This window comes from Manis pentadactyla, chromosome 1 (genome assembly GCF_030020395.1).
Source record: "Manis pentadactyla isolate mManPen7 chromosome 1, mManPen7.hap1, whole genome shotgun sequence".
In the NCBI taxonomy this organism is placed as follows: Eukaryota; Metazoa; Chordata; class Mammalia; order Pholidota; family Manidae; genus Manis; species Manis pentadactyla.
Genome location: NC_080019.1, coordinates 129,365,612 through 129,387,020, shown reverse-complemented (window position 1 = coordinate 129,387,020; position 21,409 = coordinate 129,365,612). Strand labels below are relative to the sequence as shown.

General features: G+C 36.1%; 1 protein-coding gene across 1 annotated transcript in view; it reads right to left on the bottom strand.

Annotated features, from left to right (window-relative positions):
* The window catches only part of LOC118912230 (eukaryotic translation initiation factor 1-like), a 141,265-nt gene that overhangs the window by 127 nt on the left and 119,729 nt on the right, over positions 1-21,409 (bottom strand). The window contains 1 exon segment of the mRNA XM_057488503.1: positions 1,124-1,364. Coding sequence (XP_057344486.1) covers positions 1,124-1,364 — 241 coding nt within the window.

Genomic DNA, 21,409 nt, shown 5'->3' with positions numbered 1-21,409 from the left:
TGTTGCTGGGCAGCTGCATCTGGGAGGTCTCTCCCTGTGCACCAGGTGAAACTTCAACCTGGTTGGGGGAGGGTTCTTGACTCTGATGGAGAAATAATTCTCAAGCAGGTCAGAAGAGTGTAAGTAAGGAAGCCATTTATTAAGTGAGAGTAGTAATGTATGGCAGTGGCCTTGCCAGCAGCTGAGGGCAGTGAAGTGCAGAAGGACGGAGCGGGAGCTTACTGAACTTTTCGGCATAGGGAAGTCTCCCTTGCCAGCTCCAGAAGTCAGGGTCACCAGGCGTCTCTTGTCCACTTGTATCTACACAGTGTGGGGACCAGCTCCTACCACCCCAGGATTCAGGGAGCCATGGTGCACAGGATGCAGTGAGATTATATTCTGAAAACATCCCAAAGAAGGGAGATTTGTAGGCAGGGCCCTGCAGCGCAGTTCCATCCGGGTCACCCAGGTGATGGGTACTCACAGGCCCAAATCTGAGCTCTCAGCAGCCTCTCCCTACTTATCAGGAGTGACATGGACACTAAGTGAAGACTTCTAAACAAAAATGAAGTAGCAAAGAAACAAAGATGCATACCACTGGAAAAATGCAGAAAGACAAAACGCAAGTAGGTTGGGCAGTGAGAAAGCTTTATTTAATGTTATGCATTTAAAGAAAGGAAAGTGTGGGCGTTCTCAGAAAGAAGATGTGCTGAAAGACTGGAGGTTCCCTCTTTTAAGCATTTTTCAGGAATGTGACAAAGGGTCAGAGGGGGTAGACTTGTCAGGTGGTCTCAAGATGCTTATCTCTGGTGAGAGACACTATGTCTCCTCCCTTCTATTATCAGTCCTCTAGCAATTTTGCAAAATAAACCTAGCACAAGAAATTTACTCATCTGGTTCCTCTCCAGGATAGTGGCTTCTCTGGGAATATATTAGTTAGGACTGTTCGCCTTGTTTAAAGGCAGGTTGAGTTATTGTCTGTTTACCTAAGAATATGTTAGGACTCTTACCTCCTAACTGTCTGGCTTTTAAAATAGAATTTTAGCCTTAAGATAGAATCCTTCCTGTTTTTACTATACCGTTTATATCTCAGCTTGTTTGGAAAATTAATCATGATGCTCGTCTCAGGTCCCTGGCTTGTCAATACCATTGCAGACAAATTTCTTTTTAAACACCTTCACCAGTTCCTTTGTATTGTAATCATCAGTGATCCCTTGGACAGTAGTGAGGGTGTTCCTGCTGTTTCTCTGTTGAATTATTATATGTGTATAATCCTCAGTGCCAGCAGGAAGCAGATCATAACCCTTATTTGCATCAGCAAAGGGGTCAAAAAAGTGGAGATTCTGGATAGTGGACACACTATACCTTTTCTCAGTGGAAACGGCCTGCAGAAGACAGCAGGAGAAATGGGGACAGAGCATAGGGAAGTGAGGGGTCTCAAGGGAGAGGCTGCCAAGGACTTGGCAAGGCTCAGTGACTGGGGACTCTGATCCCCTGCTAGAAGGACTGCTTAGCAGACCTAGGGTGGCAAGGATACTGGAGGCTGCTGCTGACTCACAGAACAGCTGTATCTAAGTTTAAGTTTGAGCTGGATTTCCTTCCTCATTTTTGTTAGGCAGAAAAATAGATATGAACGAGATGGAAAGAGAATAAGGCCAGGAAAACCCAGAGTTAATCAGTTAAAGCTCAAAAAGACAGGAGCAACTTGGCCTGGAATGTTTGAATATTCCCCAGATAAAGGAGGGTACCTCAGCATAGCCCATGTCTTTATTGTGTTAATCATGCAGGCCCAGTTTATTTTTTTAACTTTACCTATAGGCTGTTTTTTTTCTCCTTGGGCCCTAATCAAGTAGTTTGTAACCTAGGCAACTAATTTAGCATGGAGGCCCAGTCATAGACAACATAGTAAAAGGCAGGAAGGATTCCATCTTAAAGATAAGATTGCATTTTTAACACCCAGGAAGTTAAGAAGTAAGATTCTTAAGTTACTCTCTAGCAAACAGGCAATAACTCAGCCTACCTTGGGGACTGGGCAGGCAGTCTTGTTTGATATGCTCCAAGACCAAGATGCCGGTTATCTCAGGGAGAAATCAGAGCAGTAAATTCCTTGTGTTAAGTCAATTTTAAATATTCAGAGACCACTTAACGAGTCTGCATCCCCAGCCCTTAGTCACATTCATGAAAAATTCTTAAAAGGGGGAATCCCCAACCTTTGGAGCACTTGTCCCTCTGAGGTCACCTGCACTTTCTAAGTGTGTAACCTTTTAATCTTAAATTTTCTCTCTCCAGCTTTTCAGGTCATCTCCCCCCTTTGAGGTGGCTTGTACTTTTTCCTCTCTTTAAGTAACTTTAAATAAAACTTTTACTCTGCTTCACTACTGTTTCTCTGCCCTTAAAATCTTTGTTGTGGCAGGAACAAGGACCAAGGAAAATATACAACAGTCCCCCAACGTTTTCACCATAATTTATTCACTTTCAAAATCACAGCCACCTGAAAAATTATAATACTTTTATAGCAGGTTTAAATGCATTCCTATATATAACACTCTCAAAGACATTCTCAATTCAGTAGACAGAATCATCCTCTAAAACTGAAAAATTAATCCCTCAATTGCCTACTTAATGTGACAAAGGAGGCACCACCTCTCAGCTAGATCCATAAAACAGGTTGCAAGTATTATTGAAGAAATAAAAATACTCTTAATTTGCTACCAGTGTGAGATTATGCAGCCACATACAGATTAGCTGTCACCATTCAGTTACAGCCATCACATACTAAACAGACTCAATATCTCATCCTTTATTTACTTTGCTATATTTCTGTAATTATAAACAAATCCCATTTTCCTTTATAGGGGCAAGTCTACTTTAACAAACAAATGTTGGCTACTTTAATGAACAGTAGTTGTTCAACACTTCTCTGTAAAAGTCCAGACAGAAGTATTTTAAGATTTGCCATATGGTCTCTTCCCATCTACTCAAATCTGCCATTGTAGTGCAAAGCAGCCACAGACAAACTGATAAATGACTAGACATGTCTGTTTTCCAATTAAACTTTATTCCCAACAATAACTGGAAAACCAGGTTTTACCTGCAGTTTTTATTGACACATTGAAGTACTTTAACCTTGCAAAATGCGATTTGAGAGGATTCCTTGAAGTTTTTTCTATCTCAGAAATATGCCAATATTATAGCTCAGACATATGGTTAATTCACAGTTTAAAATTATCCACATGTATTTAGCCCACATTTAAAAAAATGTCTATTTTTTTGGAGCAGAATGTGGCCTCTACTAGGAAAAATTTGGAAAATACTGGAATTTTGTTTTCTCCATATACACATCAACTCATTTCATGATTCACATTCAGCTGGTATCTTCTTATGTATCCAAAGTTCTAACAGTTGTATGTACCCACATAAGACAAGGGGAGAGAAATGAGTCATAAGAGGAAATAACTGCAACTGAGCAAACTGAATCTTCTTACAGGCAAATCAGCAAAGGCAACTGACTGCCTTGGGAGCAACTATGACAAAGGTTTTAAAATCCGTTCCTGAGCCAGGTTCACTTACTACAAATGGTATCAGAATTGTGTTTCACAAGAACAATCCTGAGGTACTTCATCTGAATCAAGAGGAGACAAGTCTAAATCAATATTTAAAAACCTCTGTTTCCTTGTATCAGGGATCTTATCCAATATGGAAATTGCATCTCATTAAAAGACATTTTAAAGCATATAGAGAGAGAGCAGGAAGAAGACAATTAATTCTGGAATGAAGATAATGAGTTAAAGAAAGAAAGCAAGGTGACTAAAGAAAACCACTCTTTGTCTAAATCTAAGGAAATGAGGACTATTGAAAATACCAATAATGTCTTTTGGATTTTTCCTTTGGATTGTCAGACCACTCATGTAATTATGTATACATTTATTTATTGGAATTTTGGTGTAACTTTTATTTGCATATGGTAAACATACATAAAGTGGACATAGGAAAATAAATAGAGGATGTTATTTTTACAAAGAACTGTTGATACTGAGGTACAGGAGTGTGTGTGTAGTGTGTGTGTATGTGTACTATACTTACTTTAAAATTACTTAACTGATAAATAAAATATTATTTTGTATATTATTTCCTATATATGTTTGTATATGACATAATTCGTAGTATATATAGTTAACTCTATATACAGGAAAATTCGAGTTACTTTAAATGCATTATCCTTAAGAACACTTCAGAAGTATTTTTCTTTTTGAAGAAAACATTTCTTCTCTTGCTTTAATATGCAGGTGATTGTGAAACTTTTAAAAGAAGGGTAAGGATTATATTATTTTTACTATTTAAAAATATTTATAGGTTCTTTAGCACATCCTACAAGCAAATCTCTATATAAAAATTAGGTATAAAAGAGTCAAATCAGTGTTTTGAATTTCTTAACATTCAATTCAGAAACATCACTATTGTTTAACCCTTAATGATGGTTACTGAGAGAAGAAAAACCCAGTTAAATCATAAATATTTATGTGACATTATACAGAGACATAAAAGATATTTTAGGAGTATATTGTCAGAATAGAAAATCAATTTAGAACAAGGGAAACTTTGTTATAATCTGACACATTTCAATAAAAAATTAATATTAAATTTGAAGTTAACTTCAACATGTTTCCTTAATAATGAAGTCACACTAAATATTTCTTGGATTGCAACTAGGGTGAAGCTGGTAAGACAATGATAAAAACAACAAATCAAAACCTAAAATCCAATAATCACAATAATCAAGATATACAGCATTTTAATAAAATATTTTTTAAATCCATAAGTAATGTAAAAATATCCACATGAAGAAAATTTTAGGCAAAACATGATTTAAGTCTGCATTTACATAATCCCTCTCTCCCTTGCTTCATCCAAATCTAGGCTCTGTTTTGATAATATTTTATTTACAAAATCAAGCACTCAGCCATGAGCCTGTAGTTTGATCATTTGTTGTTTAATACTGCATCAAAATGTAATTTTGATTCCTATATTTTTCCATCACCCCATTATATCACAAACCTGAGTGGGCAGTCTCATTCAGCCCATCCTAGCCTTGACCCTGAGTAGTGCCTTTTTAACATTAGTTATGTAAATTTAATGCAAACAATGCATCTCTTTCAAATTATTTATATGCATTCTAAATTAGTGTCAAATTATTTTAAAAACAACTTTAATTTTATTGGATGAGACACTTTCTTCTACCATTCATGATTTTAATTTTAATAATTCATCCATGCAAGAAGAACAATCCCAAATGAACAGTCTAAACTCACAATTAATGAAACAAGAAAAGGAAGAACAAATGAGGCCTAAAACCAGTAGAAGGAGGGACATAATAAAGATTAAAGCAGAAATAAATAAAATTAAGAAGAATAAACAATCAAAAAAATCAATGAAAGCAGGAGCTGGTACTTTGAGTAAATAAACAAAATAGATAAACCCCTAGTCATACTTATGAAGAAAAAAACAAGAGTCTACACACATAAACAGAATCAGAAATGAGAAAGGAAAAATCACTATGACACTACAGAAATACAAAGAATTATGAGAGAATACTATGAAAAATTATATGGTAAAAAACTGGATAACCTAGAAGAAATGGGCAACTACCTAGAAAAATACAACCTATGAAGGCTGACACAGGAAGAAACAGAAAACCTGAATAGAACAATTACCAGCAGAGAAATTGAATTGGCAATCAAAAAACTACCTAAGAACAAAATTCCTGGACCAGGTAGTTTCACTGCTGAATTTTATCAAATATATCATGAAGACCTAATACCCATCCTCCTTAAAGTTTTCCAAAAGGTAGAAGAGGAAGGAATACTCCCAAACACATTCTATGAGGCCAACATCACCCTAATACCAAAACCAGGCAAAGACATCACAAAAAAAAGAAAATTACAGACCAATATCCCTGATGAACATAGACGCAAAAATACTCAACAAAATATTAGCAAACAGAATTCAAAAATATATTAAAAAGATCATCCATCATGATCAAGTGGGATTCATACCAGGGATGTAAGGATGGTACAACATTTGAAAATCCATCAACATCATCCACTACATCAACAAAACCAAGGACAAAAGCTACATGATCAACTCCCTAGATGCTGAAAAAGCATTCGACAGAGTTCAACATCCATTCATGATAAAAACTCTCAAAAAATGGGTATAGAGGGCAAGCACCTCAACATAATAAAGGCTATATATGACAAACCCACAGTCAACATTATACTTAACAGCAAGAAGCTGAAAGCTTTTCCTTTAAGATTGGGAACAACAGAGGGATGCCCACTCTCACCACTTTTATTCAACATAGTTCTGGAGATCCTAGCCATGGCAATCAGACAACACAACGAAATAAAATGCCATCCAGATTGGCAAGGAAGAAGTTAAACTGTCCCTGTTTGCAGATGACATGATATTGTACATAAAAAATCCTAAAGAATCCACTCCAAAACTATTAGATCTAATATCTGAATTCAGCAAAGTTGTGGGATACAAAATTAAAACACAGAAATCTGTTGAATACCTATACACTAATGATGAACTAGCAGAAAATCAGGAAAACAATTCCATTTACAATTGCATCAAAAAGAATAAAATACCTAGGAATAAACCTAACCAAGGAAGGGAAAGACCTATACCCTGAAAACTACAGACACTCTTAAGAGAAATTAAAGAGGACACTAATAAATGGAAATTCACTCCATGCTCTTGGGTAGGAAGAATTAATATTGTCAAAATTTTCATCCTGCCTAAAGCAATCTATAGATTCAATAAAATTCCTATCAAAATACCTACAGCATTCTTCAGTGAACTAGAGGAAATAGTTCTAAAATTCATATGGAAAGACAAAAGACTCCAAAAAGCTAAAACAATCCTGAGAAGGAAGAATAAAGTGGGCAGAATTAAGCTCCCTGACTTCAAGCTCTACTACAAAGCCACAGTAAGTAATCAAGACAATTTGGTACTAACACAAGAACAGACCCAAGACAAGTGGAACAGAATAGAGAGCCCAGATATAAACCCAAGCATATATGGTCAATTAATATATGATAAAGGAGCCATGGATATACAATGGGGAAATGACAGCCTCTTCAACAGCTGGTGTTGGCAAAACTGGACAGCTACATAAAAGGGAATGAAACTGGATTATTGTCTAAACCCATACACAAAACTAAACTCAAAATGAATCAAAGACCTGTATGTAAGTCATGAAACCATAAAACTCTTAGAAAAAAATATAAACAAAAATCTCTTGGACATAAACACGAGCAACTTCTTCATGAACGTATCTCCTCGGGCAAGGGAAACAAAGCAAAAATGAAAAAGTGGGACTATATCACACTTAAAAGCTTCTGTACAGTAAAGGACACCATCAGTAGAACAAAAAGACATCCTCTACAGTATGGGAGAATGTATTCATAAAGGACATATCCGATAAGGGGTTGACATCAAAATTATATAAAAAGCTCACGCATCTCAACACACAAAAAGCAAATAAGCCAATTAAAAAATGAGCAGAGGAGCTGAACAGACACTTCTCCAAAGAAGAAATTCAGATGGCCAACAGGTACATGAAAAGATGCTCCACATTGCTAATCATCACAGAAATGCAAGGTAAAACCACAATGAGATATTACCTCACACCAGTAAGTATGGCCAACAGCCAAAAGACAAACAACAACAAATGTTGGTGAGGATGTGGAGAAAGGGAATCCCTCCTACACTGCTGGTGGGAATGTAAATTAGTTCAACCACTGTGGAAAACAGTATGGAGGTTCCTCAAAAAACTAAAAATAGAAATACCATTTGACCCAGGAATTCCACTCCTAGAAGTTTACCTTAAGAATGCAGGAGCCCAGTTTGAAAAAGACATATGCACCCCTGTTTATTGCAGCACTATTTACAATAGCCAAGAAATGGAAGCAACCTAAGTGTCCATCAGTAGATGAATGGATAAAGAAGATGTGGTACATATACACAATGGAATATTATTCAGCCATAAGAAGAACACAAATCCTACCACTTGCAACAACATGGATGGAGCTAGAGGGTATTATGTTCAGTGAAATAAGCCATGTGGAGAAAGACAAGTATCAAATGATTTCACTCATCTGTGGAGTATAAGAACAAAGCAAAGATTGAAGTAACAAAACAGCAGCAGACTCACAGAACCCAAGAATGGGCTAACAGTTACCAAAGGGAAAGGGACTGGGGAGGATGGGTGGGAAGGGAGAGATAAAGGGGAAAAATGGTCATTACGATTAGCACACATAATATAGGGGGGGCGGTCATGGGGAAGGCAGTATATACAGAGAAGACAAGTAATGATTCTACAGCATCTTTTTAAGCTGATGGAAAGTGACTGTAATGGGGTATGTGGGGGGGACTTGATAATAGGGGGAGTCTAGTAACCATAATGTTCAAGTAATTGTATATTAATATATCAAAATAAATACATAAATAAATAAATAATAAAAAAATAATGCATCCATTCAATATTTTAGGTGTTCATATTGAGACAATAAAATGACATGTTTTGATAAAAAATGTACTATCTGATCTTCTGCAGAAAATACTTGCCAACCCTTAGAACTATGAGAATTATTTACATAAATATGTATATTTGTAAATCTGTGACTCTGCTCTGCCAGTGAAAACTTTATAAGGCATATTTTTAACCTTTGCTGATTTTTTTTAACCGTTCTTATTTTTGCTACTGTCTTCTTTAGTACTGTCTTTGTTTTCCTCCCATTAGTTCTAGTTTAATGAGTAACCACGTTGGACTTTGTACCCCAAATGAGAGTTGCAACACTACATTACACACTAGATTTATGTGGAAACTGTGATTCAGAAGGCATGCCTGTTACATTGAATTTGTAATGTTTGCATAAAAGACCTCCAAGAACCTTGTATTTTTTTGCAATCAGAATTAAAGAGTGAAGTGACATCTGTCGATTTCACCAATATAAAAGAGCAGATTTAGTTATTTCTTGTTTTAATGTCTTCATTTTGTTCCCCTGAAAACAAGGTTTGCTTTGTTTTCTTATGACATTTAGTAAGGGTAGTATACATTTTTAAAGGCAGCTTCTTATTAAACCACCCATAAAATGTGTTAGTTAATTAAAACTAATTTGATCTTTAAATATTTCAGTTGTCCTCACCCGTCCAGTTACACTGCAATTCTCTATTCTCTGGTTTCTGCATGAAATAATAGGCATAAAACAATTGAGATGACCCACATGAACAAGTAACATAAAAGACCAATAATTCTGTTACTTCATTAAATGATATAATGAAAATAAAATGATAGCTGATAATATAAGTTTTATTGAAATATTTACTGCCATTTTGTCATTTATTATCCAAGTAAGTACTGTAGTTTGACCTCAAATTATTCATCTTATGATGTATTTGTCCCTTTTCTTTTATTTTCTCTAACTAGTACAACCATGAAATCCTGTTATTCCTGTCTTCATTGTAGCTTCTCATTTTAAGCAGTAAAAAAAGTAGTCAGCACTGATGGACAGTGACTGTAATGGGGTATGTGGTGGGAACTTGACAATGTGGGGAAGCTAGTAACCACAGTGTTGCTTATGTGATTATATATTAAGGACACCAAAATAAAAAAAAATTAAAAAAGAAAAAAAAGTAGTCAGTAAAAAAGAAATCTAATAAGGATAAGACCACTAATTTCATACTGTTCAAAAGTGCCATTAAGATAAATGTGTTTCAGTGAATATTTGAAAAGTATCAACATTCCTTTGTAAATGAATGATGTAGTGAAAATTACCATGCGCATACATATATTATTGGATAGGCATTAAAATTGTAAGGACTGAAAGTGAACATAAAAACACATGGTACTGTGGTAGTGGGAATTTGAATTAATTTAAAATAGATATTGGTTTGATTTCTTCATAACTTAATGGAATAGTCATACATTTGCACAAGTATTATGTTAAAATTTGCTAAACTTACATTCCAGGAAATTTCTACACAGGTCATTAAATACAAGTAATTTTCCAGTGAAAAATTGTCTTTAAAAATGAAGGGTAAAACATAAATTATCATTCTTGCCCGGAAGATCAAATCTCTTTTAAAAACTTCAGAGTATCATTAATCCATCTGGCATTTTCTAGTCTTTAAAATAAGAACCTTCTTAAATTTTATTTGTATCATTTAATAGTTGCAATTTTGGTTCAATTTTTTTTCTACTAGTCAAATATTTATTTTAAAGCTACAGACGTAATTGACTCACTCGTTTATTCAAGCATACATTTAGTAAACTGTTTTATGAATACTAGGTTGCAAACAGTGTGCTAGTGTGCTAGGCATCAGTGATACAAAGCTGGACAAAAACAGGTATGGAAGCATCCACCTGAACATTCTACACAGAGACTACTTCGTGGCTGCTGCAGCTGCTTGAAGTACAATAATCAATCCAGCACAATGGTGGAGGCAAGGAGGGAGGGATAAAGTAGAGGCAGCAGTTGCTGAGTCTTTTTGTCTTTTGGTAGGAGAAGAACACGTCAAATTTGAGTTAGATCTGGAAATGCAATCTCAGATTGCCTAGACGTTCTTTATTTGCTAGAAAATTATTTTGTCACAAGTTTTTTGACCTCCTTCAGCAGGTGTATCTGCAGTATCCATGCATATTAGCTGTTATATTTTCATTCCCACCTTCAAGTATGTTATATCTGCATTGAGGAAAAGCTGTAGATAATTGAATCATGATTTAAGTTTAAGTAATAGAATAATTGTGAAAAATTGATAATATACATACAAATGGACTAGGATATCAAATGTTGATTACCAAGGACTAGAATGAAAAGATTTATTATCAGTGGAAAGAACTCTACATCTTAACCTGTTTTATTAAACCAAATTTAATTTGGAGTGCTGCATACAAACATGATTTTATCATAGTAGGTAGTTGACTTAATATTGATTTTGTTTACATATTTCTGCTACAGGATAGATTCAGAGTAAGAATAGTATTCCTTTTCTCATTCCCAAAGGAAAGGTCATGCATTGGTGCTTACCTACTGAAACATCTACTTAAGGGGTTTGTGAATGGTTTTTCTAGTGCAGTTGAAAAGCCACCAAAATCCAATGAACTGGGAAGATTTCTGATCACCTAGTTTTTAGTCTGAGCTCAATAGATAAAATAAGTGTTAGTGACAACACCTAGACTTTTCAAAGATACCAGTGTTGAATTGTAGAAGCTATACCATTGTGAGACAGGAACAATGCCAATGAGGCTATTTATCATTAAGAATCAAGAAAACCTTACACTTTCAAGGTAACTCTTAAGCTTCTACTTCCAGGGCAGGATAAGAAAATCATGATCACAATTGAATTTTTCACTACATAGTTCCATGGGACTCGAAGCACATATAATTTTGTAATACAACAAATGGTCATATAGATTATATGATGTTTATTTGATTTTGTCTCTGGGCCTTTGCCATGTCTGCTGTAGATTAAGGCAGCCACGAAAATCCTTCAACTGTAGGTTTAAAGTTAAACTAATATTTGAACTACTTCTAAATCTAGCAGAATAAAAATTAAATAAAGCTGGCTCATTCATTCAGTTTAAGTATAGAAAGCACAACCAAACTTTCAGCATTGAGGTTATAAGAGTGTACATGACAGAAAAGATCTCATGGACTCAATAATGGAAAACAGACAATAAGCAACTGAGAACTTAAATAAGCAAGAAAATATTATGATAAGTGCTAGGAGGAGAAATAAAAATTAGTTGTCTGGAAGCTATTCTATATTTGGTCTGGAGACACTGTTGATAAAATCAAGAAGCAGAGAATACACACACACACACACAGTACTGTGGCAGGACGCTAATGAATTAGAAAGAAAGTGGTAAGGAATGATTACAGAGATGGAAGCCTGGTCCAAACCACATTAGTCCTTTTAGGACAGGGTAAGTAGCTTGGATTTTATTATAAATGCATTGGAAAAACATTGAATGCTTTTAATTTGGTTCAAGTATTTTCTTTATGTTTCTTTATAATTGCAATGTGAAAAATCACATTTTGAGGGACAGAGGGAAGGTAGTCAAAAGGAGTCAGAAGGAATAGTTTTCAGCCTATTGTGGTTTGAGACATTATTTGAAATGGAAGGAAAGAGAAGTGTACTTATTTGGGTTATATTTGTAGGAAGAAGTATAAGGGAATGCATGACAATTGTTTTTGTATCAGTTTGAATCACATGATGCCCAGATATCGGGTTAAACATCATTCCTGAGTGTGTTTGTAAAGGTGTTTCCTGATGAGATTTATCTTTGAATATGTAGACCGAATAAAGCTGATTGGCCTCCTCCAAGTGATAGGCAACATCCAATCCCTTGAGGGTCTGAATAGAACAAAAAAGTGGAAGACAGGATTCATTCTCTCTCTCTGCCTGACTGAGCAACAGAGGCAATGATCTTCCATCTTAGCTGGTTTCAGCACTCCTGATTCTCGGGCCTTCAGACTCAGACTGGAATCTACACCAGCAGCTTTCTGGCCCTCAAGGTTTCAAACTATGCCATTGGCCTCTTGAGTCTGCAGCTTGCCAAGGAGCTAATTGTGGGACTTCTCAGCCTCTGTAACTGCATGAACAAATAATTTATGTCTTTATGTATTTAAAAAATGAGTTCTGTTTCTCTGGAGAACGCTGACAAATACAGATATTACCATATTCAGTGGAGAGTTGAAAGAAGAATGAAGGCTAATTTCTTGCTTTAAAATTAAGCAACTGAGAAAATACTGATGCAGTGTCTTAGAGAAGGGAGGATAAATAAGATTTATTGGTAAATATCGTCATGCTTTAATCTCTTATTATCTCATATTATGATAATGTAAAGTTTGTTACAGACATCAAACCCTCCTGCCATGATGTTCTGTAAGGTATAAAAGTCCCAAGTTCCGGGAAGAAGGGCCAAAGGTACACATGAGTCAACATGCAGAAGAGAGCAGATATCATATCATGTCTGCATGCAGTTACTTAAGACTGAAGTATGAGCCTTTTTAGCCCAGAATGAAAATTGCAAAGAGAAAAAGACCAGTGAAGAGGATTTAGAATATTTGGACAGTGACATGGAAAGAAAGCCAAGAAACTAAAGTGGTCTGATAACCAGGAAAAGAAAGTTAGCAAAGAAGGAGGATTTGATCAAGTTCATCAGACTAAGGCTGTTGTCAGGTTGAGGAATTTGAGCACAATGAAGTATCCATTGCATTTATAAAGGCCACCAGTGACCTTGACCAGTGATCTTGTTGGCATGTTGAGGATACAGTTCCAACAGACTGTGGTTTAAAGGAAGGATATGAGAATTGGGAAACTGAAGCAATGATTGTGGACATCTCTTTAAAATAACCTGTGATACAGTGGCAAGGAGGAAAGAAATAGAATATTACCTGAAGGAGGTATAGAAGTTTATGTTTCTTTATTTTTCTACTTATGTTTCTTTTTTTTAATCCCAGTTGAAACAACTTAAGAGAAAGAGATAATTGGATGTTTAGGACTTTGGTCCTTCATAAGAAAATTAGAGTGTGATATGCAAATTGAGAAATTAGAGAGTTTTAAAAACTGGGTATATCTCACTCATAAAAAGAAAGGCAGAGATTGAGGCTCTGACAGAAGTAGATTGGTAGATCCACTGGTAAAAAAAAGCTGGAGTATCTGTAACATGGTGTGCTCTTCAAACCAAAACTGGTGCACCAACTGCAACAGCCAGCTCAATTCTCAGGCCCTCTGAGCTGTAAGGAGGTTGTGACTACTTCCTAGACTTAACCATCTCTATCCCAAACCCAAATCCCCACTTCCTTCAATTTTCTCTCTCTCAAATATTAGGTGCCAACATTTTCTAACAAATTTTCTGTATTTTTCTTAGCTATTTAATTTAACAAAGGTCAAAAGCTGATGTTTAAGAAGTACCACAATAGACATTTTACTATAAACAGCACACTAAAATAAAAGTTGCAACTTGTGTTTATTGCTAATGGTATCGTTGAAATTAATAGATTTTTAAAACAGATAATGGTAACTCAGATGTGATGGAAGAGAATGATGCTTTTATCTCTTATTTATATCCCCTGTAGGGCAAAATATATTACTTTGCATATTTCACTACTTCAACAGTGCTGAAAAATTAATTAAAGCGGAACTATTTTAACTCTTTGCTTTCAACATTATCTCTTACCTTCTGCAACATAAAAGCAATTTGTATGTTTTAGAAATACACAGTTACATAGCATGCATATAAATATATCATTGGCATTTTGTGCAGTAAGAACTCGTGATCTGTCTTACAACTTCACCAGTGAGATTTTTTTTCCCCTAGAGGTTTTGGGTATCAGAGATCCAGCCTGCTATATTATCTAGTCCAGTCCAGGGACTGAAGTAATAGTAATTATAGAGAAGTTATAGTAGACAAGCACTTTAACATAAAGGCATTCTCTCAACTCTTAAAGAGTTTCCACTATAAAAACTAAAGGTGATTCCTCCTATGTTCATTGCTTCAGAGAACTGTATTAGTTAAGTCAAACTTTCAGAGCTCCTTGTTGTAAAATAAGTACTTATTATATGGCATTCTAATGGAACAATGGTCTGAGAGTTATTTGTGACAATGCAATTACTTTTGGGTTAAATTTCAGACTTGAAGCTATTTATCATTCTTGTCAGATTGAAGATTGGCTTATTCCTGTGGTCCACATGTCTCACACAACCCAGGGCAAAATAGTCAGAAAAACTTAATAAATTTTTTTAAAAACATTAAGAATTACATATTTCTCATGCTGTACTTACCAAAACATTAAATTTTCTTTACTATCAGTTTCTCTGTATATAATTTAAGCAAAAATTACTCTATCATAATCATATACACACAAAAATGTGGCAAATGGTATTTCCCTGATGACATGTCAATACTATAAATATGAACATTGTAGTTGAATCACAAATTTTTTCAACAATAAGAATATATTTTAGAGATAAATTTATACTTTACTAAACTTGCAGGGCTTTTTAAATATTCTGGAGTAATGAGTTTGGGTTTCAACTATACAACTTTTTCAGTATTAAGAAGGAACTTTAAATGATTAAATCACAATTTGACTTTGCTTAGGGGAGACATAGAAGGTATAATAACTTTTTTTTTAGTCCTTCTTTCTCCTGTCATTTTCATTACTTCTTTCCACTTTTATTTTATATCCAAAACACACTCATCCTGACCAGTGAGAAGTACAAGTCAAAATTAAGGAACACCATACTGTTAGGAAGGAAAGAACTTAGCTCAGTGTCACAGGGAAGTCAGATATAGTGCGACAAGAAACCAAGTCAAGAAAGCAAAGTAAGTTTTGATACACTCTGCATAGAGTAACAGAGTGGGCCTGCCTGAGATAAGACAGGCCCTGACGCTCATTCTGAGGCTTCTTTTATGTGGTTTTGGCAGGGCAAAGAGGTCCTTGATTGACAGCTGTCTGCTCTCTAGGCTTGTTCTGATTGGTAAAATGAGGACAGGGGCTGTGCTGTGCCTGTGCTTATGTTTCTTATCTGGGGGACCCTGGACATTTCCTGAGTCACTCTTAGACCCTGTGGCTTCAGCTGATTAACTCTCTTGAGTCATTTCTGGCTCTCTGGCTCTATCTGATCAACAGCCTGAGTCATCTTTGGGGGGCCCCTCTCCTTTTCATTCCACTCATTTCTGTCTTTCTGCCTAACAATACCATAGCTGAATGTGTCTTTATCTGGAAGATAACTTCCCTCATCCCCTATCCCCTGCTGCTCCATTCCTCACAAAACTGACTGGGTTGAAACACGGTCAGTGCAAGGATCAGTTCCAGGCCCAGGTGACACAAGCAGCACATACAACCTTTTTACACTTCTGATTAACTTAGGAAACACTGACGTGTCATTCACTGACATTCAAAGGCTACGATGAATCTTTTAAAAGTAACCTTGTAAATGGTCAACCTCAAAAAGGTAAGGACTGAAGGTGCTCTATTTTCATCCAAGCCATGACTCCTGCATTCAGATATATATTGTTACAGTTAGGACTATGCAAGGAGGTGACAGGAGATACATATTTGTGTTACTTCTCATGCATATTTATGTTACTTCTGAACAAAAGTTCTGGCATAATAGTTACCACTTGCAGTTGGAACAGCAACAGAATTCCAGGTCAGCAGCTTCAGATGCCCACAGAAGCAATAGCTGCAGCCTGGTTTATGAAAGTGAATCATTTTTCTGGTGTATTTCTCAAGTAGCTGCACTGACTTCCTTCACCAAAATACTCATAAAGGTAATATTATAGCAAATAACTATGTGTATTGTATTTGATAGCATAGTCTAATTTGCTAGAGTAACTGTAATTGTGTCCCTAAAAATATTAAATTGTCCAGAAGCACATCATTAAAAGAATTAGAGGGAAAAAGTTTAGAATCTAGTGAGATTCACACTCACAAAGCAAGGCATTTACCTTATAACAAAAGTAAAAATACTTTTTTCAATAGCTACATTGGGATTTTAGGATAGCAAAATGTTATTTTTTTTTTTTAAACAGACCATGGCTCTTCATAACTGACAATTAATTCTAGGGTGTCTCCATTAAATTCTAGTTAACACCTGGACCTCTTCCTTCTCAGCAAGCTACAGTGTTGCTGACAACACAGTGTCTCTACACCTAAAAAAGTTTCGAAAGAAAACAAGCTGAAGCTATATTCCTAGGTCTTGGTCCCTAAATCTATTTTTTCTGTTCATTAGGTGCTGCTTGTGACCCAGCTACATCCAGTAATATTGGAGACACTGCAATTTGCAACCCTATTTAACAGATCACTTAAATTCAACTTCAAACCTTCCTGTACTTCTAGTTTATCACATAAAGTTCATTCCATTGCCTTTGGTGGGCCAATACAGTCAGCTTTGATGAAAATCAATGTGACATTGAAAGCAGAATATATTATTTTTTTGGAGAAACTTCTTTTAAGGAACTCTATTCTCCCCTATGGCCTTTTAAGAAAGCATTGTCGAGCACTTTCTGAATTGTTCTGTACTTACCTGCCATCTGGCTTCAAATTATTCTGTTTATACAAACCTTATGGAACTCTTTCCTAAAGAATGAGTCTTCTATGGTTGCTATAACAAACTACCGGAAATTTAGTGACTAACAAGAATACAAATATATAATCTGATAATTCTGTACAGTCTCACTAGGCTAAAATCAAGATGTTGGGAGGACTGCATTCTTCCCTGGAGCCTCTAAAGGAGAATGCATTGCTTTGCGTCTTCCAGCTTCAACAGGCCTCCCATGCTCTTTATCTCGTGGCTCCCTTGTTTCACCTTCAAAGCGAAGATGAATTTCTCTGACATTCTTCTGTGGTCACATCTCCATCTGACTCTCCTCTTCTGCTCTTGCTTCCATTTTTAAGGACTTGTGATTACTTTGTACCTGCCTGAATAATCCAACATGATGTCTCTAAGGTCAACTTGCAATCTTAATATACCTTTGCCATGTAAACTAACACATTCATGGGTTCTGTTGGATAGAACTTGACATTTTGGGAGAACCATTATTATTCCTACCACTCCTTACAAATTGATAAATTCCTTATTCACATCTGTAGTGAACTACAGGAATCATGGTAATCAAAAACATGCAAACAGGTACTTTTTCTCTTTGGAAAATCCTACCAGTGAACTGATGAAGGGAAAATAATAGTTAATTCATACAGTATATCACAACTCATGGAAAAATAATTGACAAACCTATACTTTGAATACATTTCTCAATGAATAGATTGAGCCTATTTATTGTCTCTCTCTTATATCTTTTAGAGTTAAATAAAATTTTCTTGCTGTGTTTTATAATATTAATGTGATTAAGACTGTTACATATGTGTTAAAGTAAGTTTTACCACATTTATTTTCAAGTATACATTACTTCATTCAGTGCAGGTTTTATAAGTTGCTTGAAACAAAGGATATAACTTACCATTTCTATTTTTATTATGGCTCACTTAAGATGTTGCATGTTCTAGACATTTGTTGAATGGATGACTAAATGAATGTAAGGATGATCAATAGTTCTTTCCATGCCATTTTTTTCAGTAAGAAGTCTTTAAGCTTGGTCAATATTTATCCTGTCACTGGATACAATGTACTTTCTTCCCCCTCATTCTTACAAATAATTAAAATTGCATTGCTTTGGAATAATTTAGGACATGTTAAGTCTGTCATCAGAATTTTGCACTGCAAATTTATATTCTAAATGGAAAAAGAAAACTAAAAAAAAAATTGCTGAGTGCAGTTGCAATATGAATTATTTTATAACTTGTATTTTACCTTCCTAGAAAACCATCTTATGTTACCAGTCATTTAGCATACAATCTTAAAATCAAAAGGTCAGAGTCACATCTGGGAATGGTAAAGATGAGTTAAGAGCTGCCATGTTCTGATATAAAACTGAGTTGCTTCTGGGGCCAGCCCAGCTGCATTCTTTATTATAGCATATCTGATTTGCAAGGGAGACATTTTTGAGTTTCTCAATCTTGTCAGTTACAGAGTCCATAAATTAGTATCTTGGGATGGAGTGTCATTAAGCCTCAATGGCTAGGCATTGTATTCAATAAGAGTCATTATGAAGCCAAAAGCTGCTTTTTCAAAAGGGGTATGTCTAGCAGTTTTGTCAAATTCAAGTGAAAAACTCCAGCAGTGTTTAAGTCCAGCTGCCACTCTTTGCATGCTATGTTCCTATTTGTGGTAAAGAGCCAAAGAGATTTTTTTCCTTGACTGCTAGACCTCAGGGATTACAGGCACTTGTATTAAATCCTAACTGGTTAGCTTGTTGTAAATAACAGGAGAGTCTGTCCCACTAATGTACTTCTCTAATTGCAGCTTCCCCCTGTTGACATATTGGAATGGTCCCTTCTGGCAATTACTAGATGGGAAATCAGAAGCAAATAGCACATCAATTCAGATGTACATACATTTGGCAAATATATATTGATATAGAAGTAATAGAACAGTACAATAAAACATTTTTACTTTTTATCTTTCTTAGCTACAAGTATTGTACAAAACAGTTAAATTTATTGTTTCAACAGTTAAGTTATAGCTGCCAAGAGATCCAGTTATCTCCTGGCTAGAGGATTTGTTATTACAAAGGTGAAACTTAAGTGGCAAGGGCTAGGTGAAGGATGGGTAAAGCAGCCAGAGAGACTTGTCTCCCTCCTCCTCCCCTTTTCTCTTCCTCTCCATTGGTTCTTTGCCACCGTGTGAGTTTGGATCCCCCTGTGCTTGTCACAGCACCTGGATGCCCAGCGCTCAAGGGATGATTATCCTGCCCCCTCACTTTCCACCTTACATTTATCAGAAAATTGGCCACCTAGGCACAGAGTCTCCATAAGAGACTGGGCATTTGGGTGCTTGTATTCAATAGAGCTATAAAAATTCAAATCCTTCACCCCCTAAAGTTTCTAGGCATATTCATATGGGCTCCATTTACAGTGAGACCTTGGCCCCACCTCTGATCTTTAAAGCAGCTGAGGTCTTGGCTGAGGGGTAGCAAGCACTCAGGACAACAAGGAGAAAGTTATCTCCGCACATGTAAGTGAGGCATATTTCCCTCAGGTTCAAGAAGAATGAAGGCTGCTCTCCCAAAGCCTGGCTCCAGCTTTAATCATCAGTTAAACTTTTCCTTTCCTTATGAAGGCGACAGCAAAAATCAAAAGAAACAATCAAGTTGCTTATGGCAACTCTACTTCCCTGCAACATCTATTCATCTTCTGATTCTTCCTAAAGGGGAAACAAATAGGGATAATCGTATTTCGCCCATTGCCCATGTAAGTTTGGCTGGTGTGTTTGCTCCCAACTTCAACTGGCTTCTAGGGCCCTCAGCTTTCTTTTCTAGCAAACTATGTATCTTACAGGATTCCACCTTCATCACCAACTAGTAAGTTTTTATGTCTGTATTAATTTTATTCTGACAATAAAGACAAGGTTTATGGATCAGGGACCAAAAGATTATTTATTTACAGAATTTCTTAACGTGTTTTCTGTGCCCCATTTCTACTTAGGGACAATATGATGAGGACAGAAATCGCCCCGCATATATAGAAAGTGTCTACAGTATGGGAGAGGGACTCCAAAATTATAAATCTCAAAACTTATAAAGGACAGCTTGTACATATTCCTTTTTCCTATCTTGAGAGAGGGAGACAAACGTTCACTATCTAGTGTAAACAGATACTCACTGAGAAGTGAGGGGGAAGGTCCCCCAGTTGTTCAGCTCTTTGGAATGCAGGGATTTACTGCTTTTTTATGTAAATAAATGGCTTTAGGGTGATTAATTTATAAATTTCCTAGGGTATCACAGTATCTTTAACTTCCAAGGTTTATTTGCCACTTACTCTTTTTTTAATCCAGATTGCCAGTAATTTTTGCCCAGAGAGCCATGACTTATGCAAAACCAAGAAAAAAGTCATTCTTTCCTAACACAAATAGATTTCTATGCTGGTAATGTTATGTGTATTGCAAACAAGGACTTTTTTAGCACATAGTTATCGAACATGTACTATGTGCCAGTATAGGGAATAAAGCAATAAACAGGAAAAGAAAATGTCTGCCCTCATGACATTTTAATAGAATAGAGGAAAAACAGTGCTTGCAAACAAATTAAGTAAAGCAAATGATATATTAATGATAAAAGCTAAGAAGAAAAAATAATTGTGGAAGGATCTGGGAGTTGTGGGAACTTTGGGATTTGCAGAAACCCTATCTAGAGATCACCTTAATAAGAAAATGACAGCAGAATTAAAAATCTAAAGTTGAGGGAATAAACACTGAGGATGACAGAAGGAAGAGGATGAGATGGCAGTTCCAGGAAGAACAAAAGCCTTATGGCGGGGTCATGCTTGGCCTATTAAAGGAGCGGCAAGGCCAAAATGGCTAGAACAGAGCAAGCAGAGGACAGAATACAAGACAAAGTTACATTGGTTCTAATTAACTGTATCTGTGGTCATGTTGAGGCAGGGAGGCAGCAGGGTGCAACTCCTGCCCAGTTAGAGTAAAGTGTGGGCCTTGGAAAAGCACAAAGTCTTACTGAGGCTTTAAGTATGCAGAAAAATAGGGTGCTTGAGATTTAAACATGTAACAGCGTATACCCCACCAGGACCCAGTGACATTGAGCTCATAATCATGTAGTCCCATTAGTTTACAATCGGGTATCCAGGAAACCTTCAGAGAAAGGTTAAAATGTAACTAGCATTCTGGCTGAATCTATAGAAAACTCCCACTGCCGCAGGCATAAAGCCCTGGACATAGAGACCCCAAGTGGCAACCTTGCCCCTCCCTGCACCTGAGGGAATTCCATAGTTTCTCTTAA